General features: G+C 40.5%; 1 protein-coding gene across 20 annotated transcripts in view; it reads right to left on the reverse strand.

The window, feature by feature from the left end:
• The window catches only part of Kif21a (kinesin family member 21A), a 116,198-nt gene that overhangs the window by 10,000 nt on the left and 91,398 nt on the right, over positions 1-14,800 (reverse strand). For 3 of the 20 annotated variants that reach the window (XM_029547904.1, XM_029547903.1, XM_029547900.1), the window contains 8 exons: positions 14,325-14,385; positions 13,661-13,715; positions 11,902-12,116; positions 7,982-8,083; positions 6,529-6,657; positions 4,273-4,311; positions 3,567-3,581; positions 196-332 (listed from right to left, as the gene is read on the reverse strand). In XM_029547904.1, the coding sequence (XP_029403764.1) occupies positions 196-332; positions 3,567-3,581; positions 4,273-4,311; positions 6,529-6,657; positions 7,982-8,083; positions 11,902-12,116; positions 13,661-13,715; positions 14,325-14,385 (753 nt within the window). The remainder of the gene's footprint in view (positions 1-195; positions 333-3,566; positions 3,582-4,272; positions 4,312-6,528; positions 6,658-7,981; positions 8,084-11,901; positions 12,117-13,660; positions 13,716-14,324; positions 14,386-14,800) is intronic. The other 17 variants (XM_029547907.1, XM_029547920.1, XM_029547906.1 and 14 more) reach the window with 11 other exon arrangements.

A 14,800-nucleotide genomic window follows, 5' to 3' on the forward strand; every position in this document is an offset into this window, starting at 1 on the left:
TGTGTGTGTGTGTGTGTGTGTGTGTGTGTGTGTGTGTGTGTGTGTGAAAGCCAGAAGAGAGTACCAGATTCCCTGAAACTGGACTTCTAGGCAGTTGTGGGCTGCATGACCTGGGTGCTGGCAACAACTAAAATCCTACAGAAGGCCACCGGGCAGCCTTAACTGCTGAGCCATCTTTCCAGCCCCTTCTCGCACCTTTTGATCCAGTGAAGAGAAGATCATCAGTAGAATCCACACAGAGCACAGCTTTTGTGTGCCCTTCGGCTATGTGAACGCACTGAAGAGAAGAGGTTCTGATTCCTTTGCAGGCAGGAAATGGGTTGATTATGCCCCTGAGGTGGAGGGAGAAAAGACTGACTTCAGTATCTCTATTATTGAACTAGGTTTACTTTTTCCCACATTTTCCCACCAAAAAGCCCTTATAAGCAATTATTAATAATATCCAGACTGTTCCCTTGATTCTTGGAGTCAAAAGGAAGTGGATAACAGGTGAAGCAACAGCAGTGCAGAACGTGAACTAACTAGGTCTCCACTAGTAACCAGCTCCACGAGCTGTGAGAGAGAGGGGCTGACACGCCTGGATTTTCTTTCTAACCGTTTCATCCCTCTGACTGCTCTTCCTTGTTACGACCAACAGGAAGTACAAATGAGTAAGTCAAAGCCATGGCTTTACATCAGGCTGAATGGAATTCTAAGCCCAAAGGGAATACGCTGGGGAAAATGTGACACACAAGACCTAAGGTACATAAAAAGCAGATCTCAATGAAAAATGGAAAAATAAATAGGAGTGTTGGATAGAGAGGCTTTGAAGGGAAGATGATATTCAAGCGGCAGCGACTTAAAGGGGCGGGAAGAAAACCTTTGATAATCTCAAAAGATTTTAAAGTGCAAGATGTACCTGGCAGCCAGGCCCCTGGGGAGCGGCTCACAGATACTATTTCTGTATCACACAGTATTCATCACAACCATCTGGCCATGCACTGGAGACCACACACTGCCCCTGATGTTTAAAGGGGTTTATGAATGCAAAGGAGTGTCGAGAGGAGTGAAGATGACCAGACACCAAGACGGCACACACCAACAGTCACTCAAACGCATTGCTAATTCTTCTTGCCGGGAGCTATAACACCAAATGTTTCTGTTTTTAAATTGTTAGCATTACTAGTCATAATTCTCCGGAGGACAATTCTGTCAAAGAGGAAAAAGCATTGTCAGCGCTTTTAGAAATCAAAGATTAATAAAGGGGGCAAAACTGCCTCGAGCCACCTCAGATACTAACTTCTTGTTGAGCCGCACGTGGAAAAGTAATTGGACAAATCATTATAAACACTTTTTAAAAGTGTTCATCTATAACACGGGCCTGCCAATCTCGTGGGGACGCTCTCTCCCTGTAGTGTGAGTAGATAATGAACAAGGGTGTCTGTTGTGTAAATTTTATGTTGACTCCAATATAGCCTGAGTACTATGACTACTACGTCTGTCAGAAAATGCCCTTCAGGAAGAGTGAGGTAAATGCGGAACTGACGCGTGCTAAAGAAGCTGCATCAGGGGCAGAGAGTCAATCGGGAAGATCTTTGGCATTTAACCAATCCTTCACTGGCTCTAATAACAGAAATGGCTTGCTAGTTAAATTGATAAATTTAATAGGAGGATATCGTACTGTGTTGCCTGTAGGGGTTGGGGGGAGTTACCCAAACAAGAAGTCAGTTTGTGTAGCATTAATATGATCATTGGGTAAAATTTAAACCTAACACTCCAGTCAAAGATAGGAGCGAATTATCCAAGTATAGAGGAGGACTAACACCTAGAGACAGGGTGGTACCTGCTGAGTACAAGGTAAAATCCAGCTGTTTGTGGTTTCTCTATTGAAATTGCCAAGGGTTTGTTTAAGAAGTGAAACACATTAGGACGGCCTGCCAGGCCTTCCACATTCTCCTCTGGCCACATCAGGAACGGGCTTTAGCTCTAGACGCTGTGTTTTATGAACACTGAATACTAGAATCTTTCCAACTTAAGGAAAAAATAAAATAAAACTGTCAAGATGATAAAGGTGCACATGTAGGAGTGGGAGCGGGGGGGGGGGAACATGATCATGAAATTGAAGCGCTAAATATTTAGAATGGGGTCACATATACACAAAAAGGTCCTAAATTAGGTCTCACAGCTGGAGAAATGGATAGAAACATACAGGGGGTAAACAACAGGCCAATTTTAAAAATATTCTATTAAGGTCTTGTCATACTAAATGTAGTTCTTTTTCTTTTCTTTTCTTTTCTTTTTTTTTTCTTTTTCTTTTTCTTTTTTTTTTTTTTTAAAAAAAGAAACTTTGGAATGAAAGAAATTCTACATCACCAGAAGTGACCCTTGAGATTATCTCTGGATATATATATATATATATATATATATATATATATATATATATGCCTGCATGCAAATTTTCAGATTGAAAGCAATACCAATAACTTGTTTATGATATAAGAATTTAAACAAATGAAACCTGAAATGGGAGAAAAGCTACTATCAAAAGTGTGAGCACCGTCAAGTTGACAGACATGGCTCGAACATTTGAGGGGCATTGTCCTTCTGGAAGAGGCTACGATGACTGTACACATAGGAAAGAAGTACCTAACAAAACTGTGCTAGCAGTGTGAGAGCTGTCTGTGACTCAGTGAGGCAAACCATCCTCTGAGCACAGCCGCACCGTGAAATCAACCAACACGGCGTCTCCTGATACTGCGTAAAGTAACATGCCATGGGACCAACTCCTGATATAACATTCAGCATAAAGCAGCCTGCTGAGCACAGCTAACTTCCTGGGAAGTGGGAGGCTTTTGTTATTCTTACACAGTCTTTGTTCCTTCACATGTATGTGTGGCATGCCTATGTGCTCCCACATGTATAGGCTCACAAGTGTACACACTATTGACAGGCCGAAGGCTGTGGTCAGGTGTCTTCCTAGGCCAACCTTATGTGTTGAGGCAAATCTCTCACTGCTTCAGCTACTCTAGCAAGCCATCTTGCTCTAGGGATCCTCTGTCTCTGCTTCCTGAGTGTCACCCAGGCCCAGGCCTAGACCTCTAGGCCTGCCCAGACATCAAGTGGATGCTGGAGATCCAAACTCTAGTCTTTCTGCATCCCCCCGAGGCAGCTGTTAGTACCAATGGTTATTTGGAGTTCTGAAGAACATTAATCTCAATATTAAAAAATAAAAATATCCCAAGCATTCGCTAGGTAATTAAAGTGTTCTAAAACACTCAGCATTATTAGGGCTGTTAATATTTTCTACTTATCATCCTATACCACTAAGATGAGGTAGAAACGTGTGTAATGAAAGTAGACATATAAGGTATTTTTATTGTATCCTTAATTAATCTGTTCACATTTGGAAATCTAAAAAATGACCATTAAAACCATTTCTTTAACTTAGACTAAATTATGTAAATGTGTACGATAAAGCTGATCTGAGTAGAGAAGAAGAAGGGAAAAAAGCAAGCTCATTTTGTTTCATGCAAATCAGTGGAGTCGTAATACTTGGAGATGAATTTCTTCTCCCTTCCCCTGCCTACCTTCTGGAGGATCTGCTGATGCGCAGAGAAATGACCATAAAACAAGGAAAACAAGGAGAAAGAGGAGACAAATGGGTAAGTGTGGGGAGGGGGAACAAGAGGAAGAGAAAGAAATTAAGTCCCTCCCCAAATCTGTAACATGAAAAAAAGATAATGCTATTATCCTTAAAACTTCATTTATCAGTTTTTTTAAAAAATTAAATGTAAGATTTTTTTCTCTAATTTTTGTCATGACAGTGTACTTTTGATAATCTAGTACACTGTTATGAAATAAATCTTTTACTTCAAACTGCTTAAACCAACAAGAAAAGATACATATGTAACTCCTCGACCTACAAGCGGGGAGATGCTTAGCCCTAAGGTTCAAGTCTTTCTGATCTCGGGAGTGGTGAAACATGATTATCTTTTCCAGGACAAAATAAGGGGTACAGGCAGCAACAGACAGGCTTCTAAGTTTTCACAACAAGTGTTTGTTATGACTTTATAAGATTAAACTCACAAGATGCATTAAAATTAATGTTTTAAAATATTAGTGTTCTTGCAAGGCTTACAATGAGTTATACATGCAATAAAAACAAAACAAAACAAAAAACAACAACAACAACAACAAAAAAAACCCCGAGGTTTCTGAGCTTTGCTTAGGATTTCTAGGAAGCGTTTAGGACATCGGTGGAATGCAAGGATGTAGGAGAGAGGAAGAGAGTACCTGTGTACCTCCGACAAAGAGGAATCACCTTCATCAGACCTACAGTGAAAGAGTTAAAGTCATGAGGAGAAAGCACAGATACCCAAACAGGCAAAGACACTGACGACAGACCGAACATCAACAGAGAAGATAACAGAATATCGTAAACACTCCCTTTTTGTTTTCCTGTTTGCACCGGAAATCAGCAAGTTTGAAGTATGGTTAAATTAGACCAAAAAAAAAAAAAAGAAAAGGTCTAGAAGATGACATCATTTGGTTGAAGAAGACAGCATTGGCTTTTGGTTTTCCACCAATTTTAGGGGGTAAAAACTCTGCACCTATTACTGATCCATAAATTCCACCTTCACTTCTAAAACTTAGGAGCTGGCAAGGAAACGTATCAAGTATATGAACCACCTCACTGCAAGGCTTAATTTGATGACTATCTCGAAAGAAAAAAAAAAAATTCTAGTAACTATGTATGAATGTATCTTGGTAATTACTGTTTTAGCTAGATTCAAGTGTGGAAGTTCGATAAATTCATTCTATATTTGCATGTTTAAAAATCCCATATTTTTAACTTTTTTCCAAAGCGGAGAGCTCTCACTAAGAGGCCCCTCCGTAATAACTGGTTAGGCAAGACACCGTCAGCTGGCACAGAATGCCATGCGTTGGCTGTTAGGAACTTAGACGGTGTAGTGTCCTGGGGAGAATGGGGAAGGTAGTGGTGACCTGAAACCTGAGAAGAACCAAACTGTGAGGTCTGCATGGCACAGATGAAAAATGGCAGTCTCAAAACTGGGCCCCAAAGAAAGGAATACAAAAGGAAGGGAATTTTCAAAGTATGGGTTCAGTTGAATCAACATTATTACTTATAGGGATAAGAGCCGTAAAATTAGTGCAATCTATTAAATCTATTTGTAACAAAATAGTAAGCTATGAGGAGATTATCAAGATTGTCAAGACTGACAGAAAAAAAAAAAACTGAGAAAGGTTCTTAATCTGTACCTCAAACTGTTCTGAAACTCACTGTAGCCCAGTCTGGCCATGGATGAATAGTGGTTTCCCCACCCCCTGCCCCATTTTAAGTGCTGGGTTACACTTGTGCGCCACCATATCCCGAGTGTGACAGAAGATTTTAGAACTACTGTGAATGCAAAGTATCTGGAATTTATCAGCTGTTCACATCAGTAAAGATGGGCTTCTGCGATACGTTACTAATGTCCTACCCTCCTCAGTTGATGGGACAACTTAATGACAGTAAGGGCCGTTTTGTTCAACAGCACAATATTTACCTTTCTAGATCAATCTAAAGGATGTGTCTTCTAGTGAGTCTATTAAAAAAAATAATAAACTAATAAGGAATATATAAGTAACTGATTTGTGAATTAAGCAGATTAAAAATGATTTCCAAACAATGAGTATAATAACATTTATAGAGCCATTTAATACAATCGAGGCATATTAGGCAGATCTTTTAAATGGCATCCTATAAATTTCAGAGATGTCACATGCGGGACAGGAACAGCACAGGAAGCCAACAGCTATGGCTGACAGGAAGGATGCACACACTCATGAAGGGATTATTCAGCTTCCAAGCAGACAAGCCAGGGCCCATGACTCTACATTATGACAGTCGTAGTATCACTGACATTTTAGAAGAAAGATCCTGGCTTAGCATGGGGACACGTTTTTACTTCTAAGTTAGTAAAAAATAATATTTTCCACATCCTAGCCTCTCCCGACAACACCCTTCCAGTCCCACATCCTCTGCCCATAAGGTCAATGTTTTACTCTGATAACGCAATTACTGGAGTTTATGGTAGATTTAATCTAGAACCACCAAATGTCAGGAGCATGTGGTCTCTGCACGTCCTCTTATCCAAAGGTGAGACATTCGCCACATTTCAATATAGTCAGTCAGAGTCAGACACTTTTGGGAGCTTATAGAAAGCTGAGAAAGTCAAATAAGTTTCGAAACATCAAATGTTCAAAGGGTTTTTTCTGTTTTGTTTTGTTTTGTTTTGTTTTAATTCTAAGTTACTTCACAGGAGTATGAGAGCTGAGAACTGAAAGCCCAGGCCGTGCACCGCAGGGAGCCAGGTTCAGCAGGGAAATGATCTCTTAGAGTTTGGCCACATGGCTCCTCTCCACTTAAAAAGTGCAAAAATATGGCAGACTCCACCTCCCAGACAGCGAGGGCGAAAGGCCCGCACAGACTGCTCTGGGGGGTGCGGAGGCCAGGGTGAGAGGCCAGGGCTCTCTTCCATGACATACTTATCCTGCTCAACTGATGGGTTTCCCTGAGACACAGTAAGGCGATTAAACACATTCAGTTCGTTACGGGCCCGGCTTGGTGGGGAGGAAGGAGGTGAGAGACTAGTCTCGGAGGCGCCCGAATCTGAGCTACGAGAAAAAAGAACATCAAACAGATGGCTTTAGTTGGTTATGCTTTGTTAGGAAAGTTCTAGAAGCATGCTTTTTTAAAAAAAAATCTTTTTATTATAGAATCCCTTCTCTTCTCCCTCTCTTCCTTCTTTTGAGATTAGGCTCTCTGAACAAGTTAGAAAACAATTTCACCAGACTTTGTCACACTGGCCACAAGACAGCAGTGGAGAAAGAGTCTTCCTAGTTGAGATCCAAAACCCACCTCGACAAGGCAAGCCCAACTAATTACAAATCTAGACAGAATTGAACGCAAGTTGCTCACTGTATGGGTAAGCTCAAGAGCAATTTGCCTAATCAGTTGATTCTTAAATAATTTATTTTCTCTAGTCTACCGTCTCCCAATGATTCCTGAGACACTGGCTTCAATGAAAAGAAGCAAATCACTTCTTTCAAACTACAGAAAGCAAGGATGAACAGAAGGATAGGCAGTACGCCAGTCAAGACAGCTCCACCCATGGTCAACGTAGAAAATGTGTAAGTCATTTCTTGGCACAGGAGAAGAGAGAGTGGGGGTGTAAGATTGTCCTCTGAGGAACAGAAAATATACAGAACATGTCTGTATGTTAACGAAACAAAAGAAGACAGTAAGTTTACTGGTATTTCAAGGCAGATGGGCACAGATGTTTCTGCCATGAACCCATCTTCCCCATGTAGCATCTTGGAGGAATGAGGAGGGAGGTTGGTAGCACACATAGGTCGGGGTGTTTTACAGGGTAATTGACTTTACTCGGCTTCTGTAAATCATGGTGGTTTAGTGCACCCGTGCAATAGGCTCAGCAGTCTATACTCCGCACTGCTAATTAATCCTCAGGAAACGTAAGAGAAACGGCGGAGGATGATGTCAACAGTCCAAACGTGAGAAGGAAGATGATGTCCCACACGCTGTGCCTTACTTTGTTAGCAATATAGAGTCTGTGGTCACTTGAGGGAAGGAGATGGTCAAGCCAGTTTCAGAGGACAGGAGAAATTAATTTTGAATCTTTATGGAAGATGATTTGAAAGGTGAGTTTTAGTTGAGATGCATGAGTAAAGCGGTCAGGGATGCAGAAAAATAACTGGAAAAGGTGTTAGTGGCGTGAACAGGGAGAAAGGTGCTCAAGTATATGAATGGTGGACGTGTGACCATAAAGCCAGAAGACTGCTTAGCCAAGCCAAGAGCTCTCTTGCGCATCTGTAAAACCAGCGTAAGCGCACAGTTCAGCATCTGCAGCTGCTCTTCGGAAAGCATCTGCTGCAGCGGACCTTTGAGCCACTGAGTAGGTAAAAAGCACCGGGGACTTACTGTTTATGTTCCTTTGGTTTATCTGCTTTCTCATGTGCCTTTCTCCTTGTTACAGGGGAAGGCTCGGGCACTCTTTTTTCTGATAGAGATGACTGTCTGGAACTACAACAGGAAAAATTTTAATTATTCATTATTTATTTATTTATTTATTTTTCTTTTAACTATCTTTAACGTGTCTGCTTTTAAAAACCTTGACAGCCAATCTGACATGAAAGCTTTAGATTTATTTCTTGGGAGGGGGTGGGAGAAGGGGAGAATAATACATGACTTTAAAGAGGAAAATAATACGTGACTTTATTTTTCATTGCTAGGAGCTCAATAATTACAAATTTTTAAGTTGGTGATTTTATTAATCATGTGAACATCAGTATCTTCTCATTTAAACATCAATAACATTGCCAAATGGACAGAATAGATAGTTCAAGTATGCAAATTTTATCAGAAATTGTTTGACCTGAAGGAAAATAATCTTAAAAGTTTTACAAGAAGAAATCTACTAGAAAATGAGAAATAAAACAATTTAATAAGAAAACAATGAAATAGCAATGTAAGTAGTCACACAAAGCCAATAATGACAATTACTTTTACTGAACTAGATTTAGACATCAATTAGTCATTTTATATATTTTAGTTCTAATATATTCTTGTCATTAACTTTAGAATGTAAAAGCTAGGTGTGGTGGCTCAAGCTCATAACCCCAGCACTTAAGAGAGTGGGGGCAACAGGTTCTTTTAGGAAAAATCTGAATCCTGCATCCACAAACCAAATTAACAAATTGAACAAATTAACAAGTTAGACAACTTAAGCGTTTAAGCCGAAGCTCTCATCACAGGTAAAATGGCAGACTCAACTATCTGAGAGCAATTCACCTATTCAGCTTATTTTTAAACTATTTATTTTCTCCCATGCTGTATTTCTCAATCATTCTTGAGACACTGGATTCAATAAAAACAGGAATTATATTTCTGGATCCTGGGCTACACAGTGATTTTTTTTTCTCTCTTTCTCTCTTTTTTCTTTTTTAGGGCAACCTGGGATAGAATGAATAAGATCCTGTGTTAAAACCTTTCTTGAATTAAAAACAAAAATGTGGAGTGGTTTCTGAATAAATAAAACATAAAAGACTATGAGTTTTGTGAATGCAATGATGAATATTACTATTCTCAGCAAGTTACACTAATAAGAAAAAAATGTGGAATGGGTTTCCATAATTGATATTCAAAAATGAAAAAAAAAGGGGGGGATTTATCATTAAATCTCATGTGTCTTGAGAAAGCCCATTTTAGCAATTCTGCATTCTAATGCGTGGTAAGGAAATGAAGGTGGTGCTGTATGAGCTCTAGGCACTCCTGCACCAAACACACGAACAAACTTAAATTTCTAAGAGCCTGGGTCTGACCGGCTAATACAGGCATGGAGTCTTAGCTCTTAGGAGGTGGAGCCAGTAGCCTTAGCTACATAGCTTGATGCCAGCAGAGGCTCCAAGAGACTGACTCAAACAAGCAAAGACGAAATTGTAAGGAATTGTGAGTCCAACCCAACGTAGAGGAAAATTGTATGAAGAGACAAAGTCAAAAAGACATTTTTTATAATCTGCCATAAAGGATACATTTATAAAATAGATATATTACCTGAATGGAGATTCCAAGCCACAGACTTAGTCCTGAAGTTCTTAATGTGCCTGCCCTAAGGCAGACTAAATGCTGAACACATGCAAGTCTCTAGCTGTCCCTTACAGTGTCACTACCTTGATTAAAACTGTTGCGCCCTCATCCTATCATAGCCCTGAAGTCGTGGTTACACGGGTTAGCAGCATCCAACATTAATCACATAAGCACATGCAGGAAAATTCTGTCATTAAAATTAATCTTATAACTAAAGATCGTAGATGCGGCTGCTGAAGGGAAGATAATGGGAATGCCTTCACAAAAGGAAGGTTGTGGAAAACAGACACACGCAGCAGGTTTATTATACTTTGTATTATCTGTAGAGCCCTATAGTGCATGCTGCTTTAGGGTAATGTTTCTCATATATGTGCATCCGTATCAGAAATCATTTGCTACATAAGAGTTAGTTTGCAAAAAGCATCACTAAAAAAAATCTTTGCAGGTGGGGAGCTGGAGAGATTGCTCAGTGGGTAAGAGCACTGGCTGCTCTTTCAAAGGACCCAGGTTCAATTCCCAGCACCCAGATGGTGGCTCATGGCCATCTGTAACGACAGTTCCAGGGTTATCAGACCTGCTCTTCTGACCTCCACAGGCACGACACACGCACATGCAAAACACTCATACACAGGCACGACACACGCACATGCAAAACACTCATACACATATGTAATAAAGGAAAATCTAAATAGAACTGATATATAAAAGGGAAATAAAGTTCTAATTTTAATGTAACTACCGACAAACACACACACACACACTCAAACACACACACAGGTGCACACATGTACACTTGTGCACACACACTCCTAACAAAAAGTGAGAAGAATATGCTCATATACTATGCACTATGCAGCACCGGTTTTAATTAGAAGAGCTTTGCTGTTATAGATATCTTTTCAACGGGGACTTCCTTCTTTAATTCTTATTGACAATAAAAGCATTTATTCACCCCATCCATCCCAGACATACACTTAGCTTCAAGGTAAAGAGTCTGGAATGGTAGTCATGTTAATTTACACCTCAAATCTCAGCTCTTGAGATCCAGAGGCTAGCCTGGTCTACACAGCAAATCCCATGCCATCCACGGCTACCTAGTGAGACCCTGTCTCAAAAATATTAACACAAAATACAAAAACTTGAAATGCACAAAGGTTATAATTTGTTGGGTGTTTTTTTTTTTCCTTTTAAAGGGTTTAGCAACAATTTACAATCCTACCAGGTTATTAGAACTAGAACATAAAAAAAGCTGGGCATGGTGGTGCACGCCTTTAATCCCAGCACTCGGGAGGCAGAGGCAGGTGGATTTCTGAGTTCGAGGCCAGCCTGGTCTACAGAGTGAGTTCCAGGACAGCCAGGGCTACACAGAGAAACCCTGTCTCGAAAAACAAAAAAAAAAAAAAAAAAGAAAAGAAAAGAAAAAAGAACATAAAAAAATCTGGGGTGAATCTGAGGTTCTAAAGCTTTTGTTGACATGTATTTTATTTGTATAACTGTAACCTGACGCATTTCTCAATAAAGTATGCCTATAATCATTACTCAGAGTTATCCTAAAACTTGGAGGCTAAACAAAGCAAGTCAAAAAAGAAAGTTGAATCTTAAATGATTTTGACTGTCCAACACATGGAGGTGGGGGGGTTAGGCTGGAGAGAGGGCTGTCTACGGTAAGTGTTTACTGCACAAAACTGACAAACGGAACTCGGATGCCTGGAACCTCTGTAAAAACCAGGCAAGCACGGCGACCCTCCCACAATCCCAGCCCAAAGCAGGCAGAGAAAGGGAACTCCAGGAAGAAGCTTGCTGGCCTAGAGCGCAAACTCTTGAGTTCAGAGAGGGACCAAGCCTCAATGTGTACATTGAGAACAACCGGGTATGACACATAACTTCAAGTCTAGCCCTCCTCTATGCACAAGAACACACAGACACACAGATACATGCATACACACATACACAACATGCACACACAAGACATACATAAACAATACACACATACACAACACATACACACCACACACACACACACAAGACATACATACACAACACATGCACAACACATTCACAACACATACACATGTGCAAACAGAAACCAGGGCCAACAGTACCTAACAGAAATGACTTTGAAAACCAGAGACTGATTGATTATCTACTTTTAAAAAAAAAAAAAAAAACAGAAATAAGAAATTAGCAACATGCATATTAATAAACACAAGAAAACGCCAAAAGAAAAGGAGTTAGTATAGCTGGGCCAGACTTACATGCTGCCTATCTTAGAAGGTAAGCCAGATGGGGCAAGAAGCTCTTTGTCCCTAGCAGAAGTGCCACTTGTCTCTGTGTTCATTCCAGTCTCCTGCCCTTCTGCAACAGGTGCCAGAGGGCCAGGCAAGGACGCATCCCCTGCACTAGTGTCTGAGGCTACTTCACTGCTATCTGCATACAGCAACTCCATCTGAGTGGTAGTTCTCCTTCGAGCCTAGTTAAAGAAGGGAGAGAGAAGCAATCAGAAGCCAGCTTAGGCACGGAACGTGATTGAGGAACAGAGGGCTTCTATTATTATTATTATTATTATTATTATTATTATTATTATTATTAAGATAGATAATACATGTATTACCTACTTTGATATAGGAAATAGATACAAACATTTTTTTCCCTTCCAGGTGTGTCAAAAACAACAGAGTGACAGAGGTGAGGCAGAGTTGTGGCCAGATAAGACCATTCAAGGCCACAGCAACATCAAGTCCAGCATGAGGATAGCACATCTGTGCTGGGCACAGTGGGCACAGTTCTAAATCTCCGTTATGTCAGGCGTAGAGAGATAACATGTTTACAAGGAAGGAGGTGAAGGTGCAGGGACCCAATACATCTGCCTGTGGTAACTCCAAGGACAGTCAAAGGTCACTAACATCACTGTGCTGAACAGCCACGAGTGACCAGCTCCTTCAACAGGTAACTTCATTTAAGAAGAGAGAAAGAGAGGGGGTGGGAGGGGGAGAGGGGAGGGGAGAGGGAGAGAAACAGAGAGAGAGAGACAGACAGAAACAGAGACACAGAGAGAGAAATCAACAGATACACACACAAAGAGACAGAGAAAGAGAGAAACAGAGACAGACATACACACACAGAGAAAGATAGAGGACAAAGACAGAGAGAATCAGACATACATACAGAGAGAAAGAGACAGACAGGCAGACTAACACACACACACACAGAGACTGAGAAAACACACACACACACAGAGAAAGGCAGAGAGAGACAAACACACACACACACACACACACACACACACACACACACAAAGACAGACAGACAGACAGACAAGACAAAGCAATCAGGAAAAAGTGAGTGGGAAGGAATTATGCCAAAGGAAAATCCATTGCAGTAACGTTCAACTAAATTCTAAAGTTGCCCATTGTTAAATACTTTGTTAATGTGAATTTTAAATTTTTATTTTCAGTGGGTTTTTTTTTGTTTTTGTTTGTTTGTTTGTTTGTTTTTTGTCGTCGTGCACGCCTTTAATCCCAGCACTCGGGAGGCAGAGGCAGGTGGATTTCTGAGTTCAAGACCAGCCTGGTCTACTGAGTGAGTTCCAGGACAGCCAGAGCTACACAGAGAGACCTTGTCTCGAAACAAAACAAAAACCAAAACCAAACAAACAAACGAACAAAGGATCAGCTTCCATATTATACTTTATCAAGAATAAACAGTGTAAAAATTTGGCAAAGCTTCGGTTTCCACTGAGAGGTTTTTTTAAAAAAATTTTTTATTATTACTTATATGGGATATAAAATAAATTCTTATTTTTTAAGTATTTTAATTTTAATCTAATAATTATATTTAGTAATTTACTTAATAACTTAAATTATTGAATTATCTCATTTAATTTGATATGAGAGAGTTTGAGCAAAAGCATTCCCACGGCCACTCTACTCAGAGACAAACCTGAAGTCTATCAGCTTAAGAGTGAAATGGAGAACAACAGGAAAGTGTTCGCCAGACATTTGTAATTCTCCTCACCTTGTTCTTTGGTTTCACTTCACCACAAAGCTTCATAAGGTCCGAAGACAACGTACTGTACATAAATAAAGATCAACTATGAGATTAAATTTAAACTTACTATACAGAATTGTATGTCCTTCATATTTATAACTATGAAAAAAAAATTATATCTATGGAAAACACAGAAAGGTAACAACTTAAAACCCAGGTGGATTTATTAACAATTACATTCAGTTTTCTTCCTTAAATATTCCCATAGTTAATTTTAAAATTCGTTAGAGTTAGGCACGGCTTTGCTGAACTTTCACACTGCTCTTCCTAGGGCCGTCGCCTTAACCGTAAAATTCAAAATTACTTCTTACCTTAAGACAATTGCTTAATGCAGTAAGAGTCAAGTTTTAACAATCCCATATAACGGGCAGGAGAGATGGCTCAGTGGTTACTGCTCTTACAGAGGATCTGAGTTCGGTTCCCAGCACCATGGTGAGCGGCTCACAGCCACCTGAAGCTCCAGCTCAAAGGGATCTGATCCCCTTCTCTGACCTGGGCAGGCTCCCCACACTCATGTGCACACATCTCCACAGACATAAACCATACACACAATTAAAATAAAAGGGACAACCAAATCTTAAGCGAAAACATGACAGAAGTTAAGTCAAGTGTGGCAGCCCGTGTCTCTTACCTTCCCTCCGACCCCGGGCTGTGTAAAGGGCCGTCTTCCTCACTGCTGTCCTCTTCGTTGTCTAGAACAAAGTGAACAGGACAAGTGTTGCAGGAGTTGGATGGGGACCGCGTCCCTAGGCTAAGCACATGCGCATCAGCTCAGCGTCTTAACCCCCAGCACTTTGGTTAGGGCTTCTGAGTCAATGCAAACAGACTGAAGAGAACCACTTCTCAGAAGCGCCTTTCCCTTGCCTTGCTGGGATGGGGAGACGTGTATTTTCAATATAGAAAAATCGTGTGTTTGAGTGGTGAAACGTGGAAAAACGGAAGCAGAGGGTGGGAATTAGATTCTATATTTATGTGAGCATGTACCATTAAAATTTTTTATGTAAGCCAGGCGTGGTGGCGCACGCCTTTAATCCCAGCACTCGGGAGGCAGAGGCAGGCAGATTTCTGAGTTCGAGGCCAGCTTGGTCTACAAAGTGAGTTCCAGGA

The sequence above is a fragment of the Mus pahari genome, chromosome 17 (assembly GCF_900095145.1).
Source record: "Mus pahari chromosome 17, PAHARI_EIJ_v1.1, whole genome shotgun sequence".
NCBI lineage: Eukaryota > Metazoa > Chordata > Mammalia > Rodentia > Muridae > Mus > Mus pahari.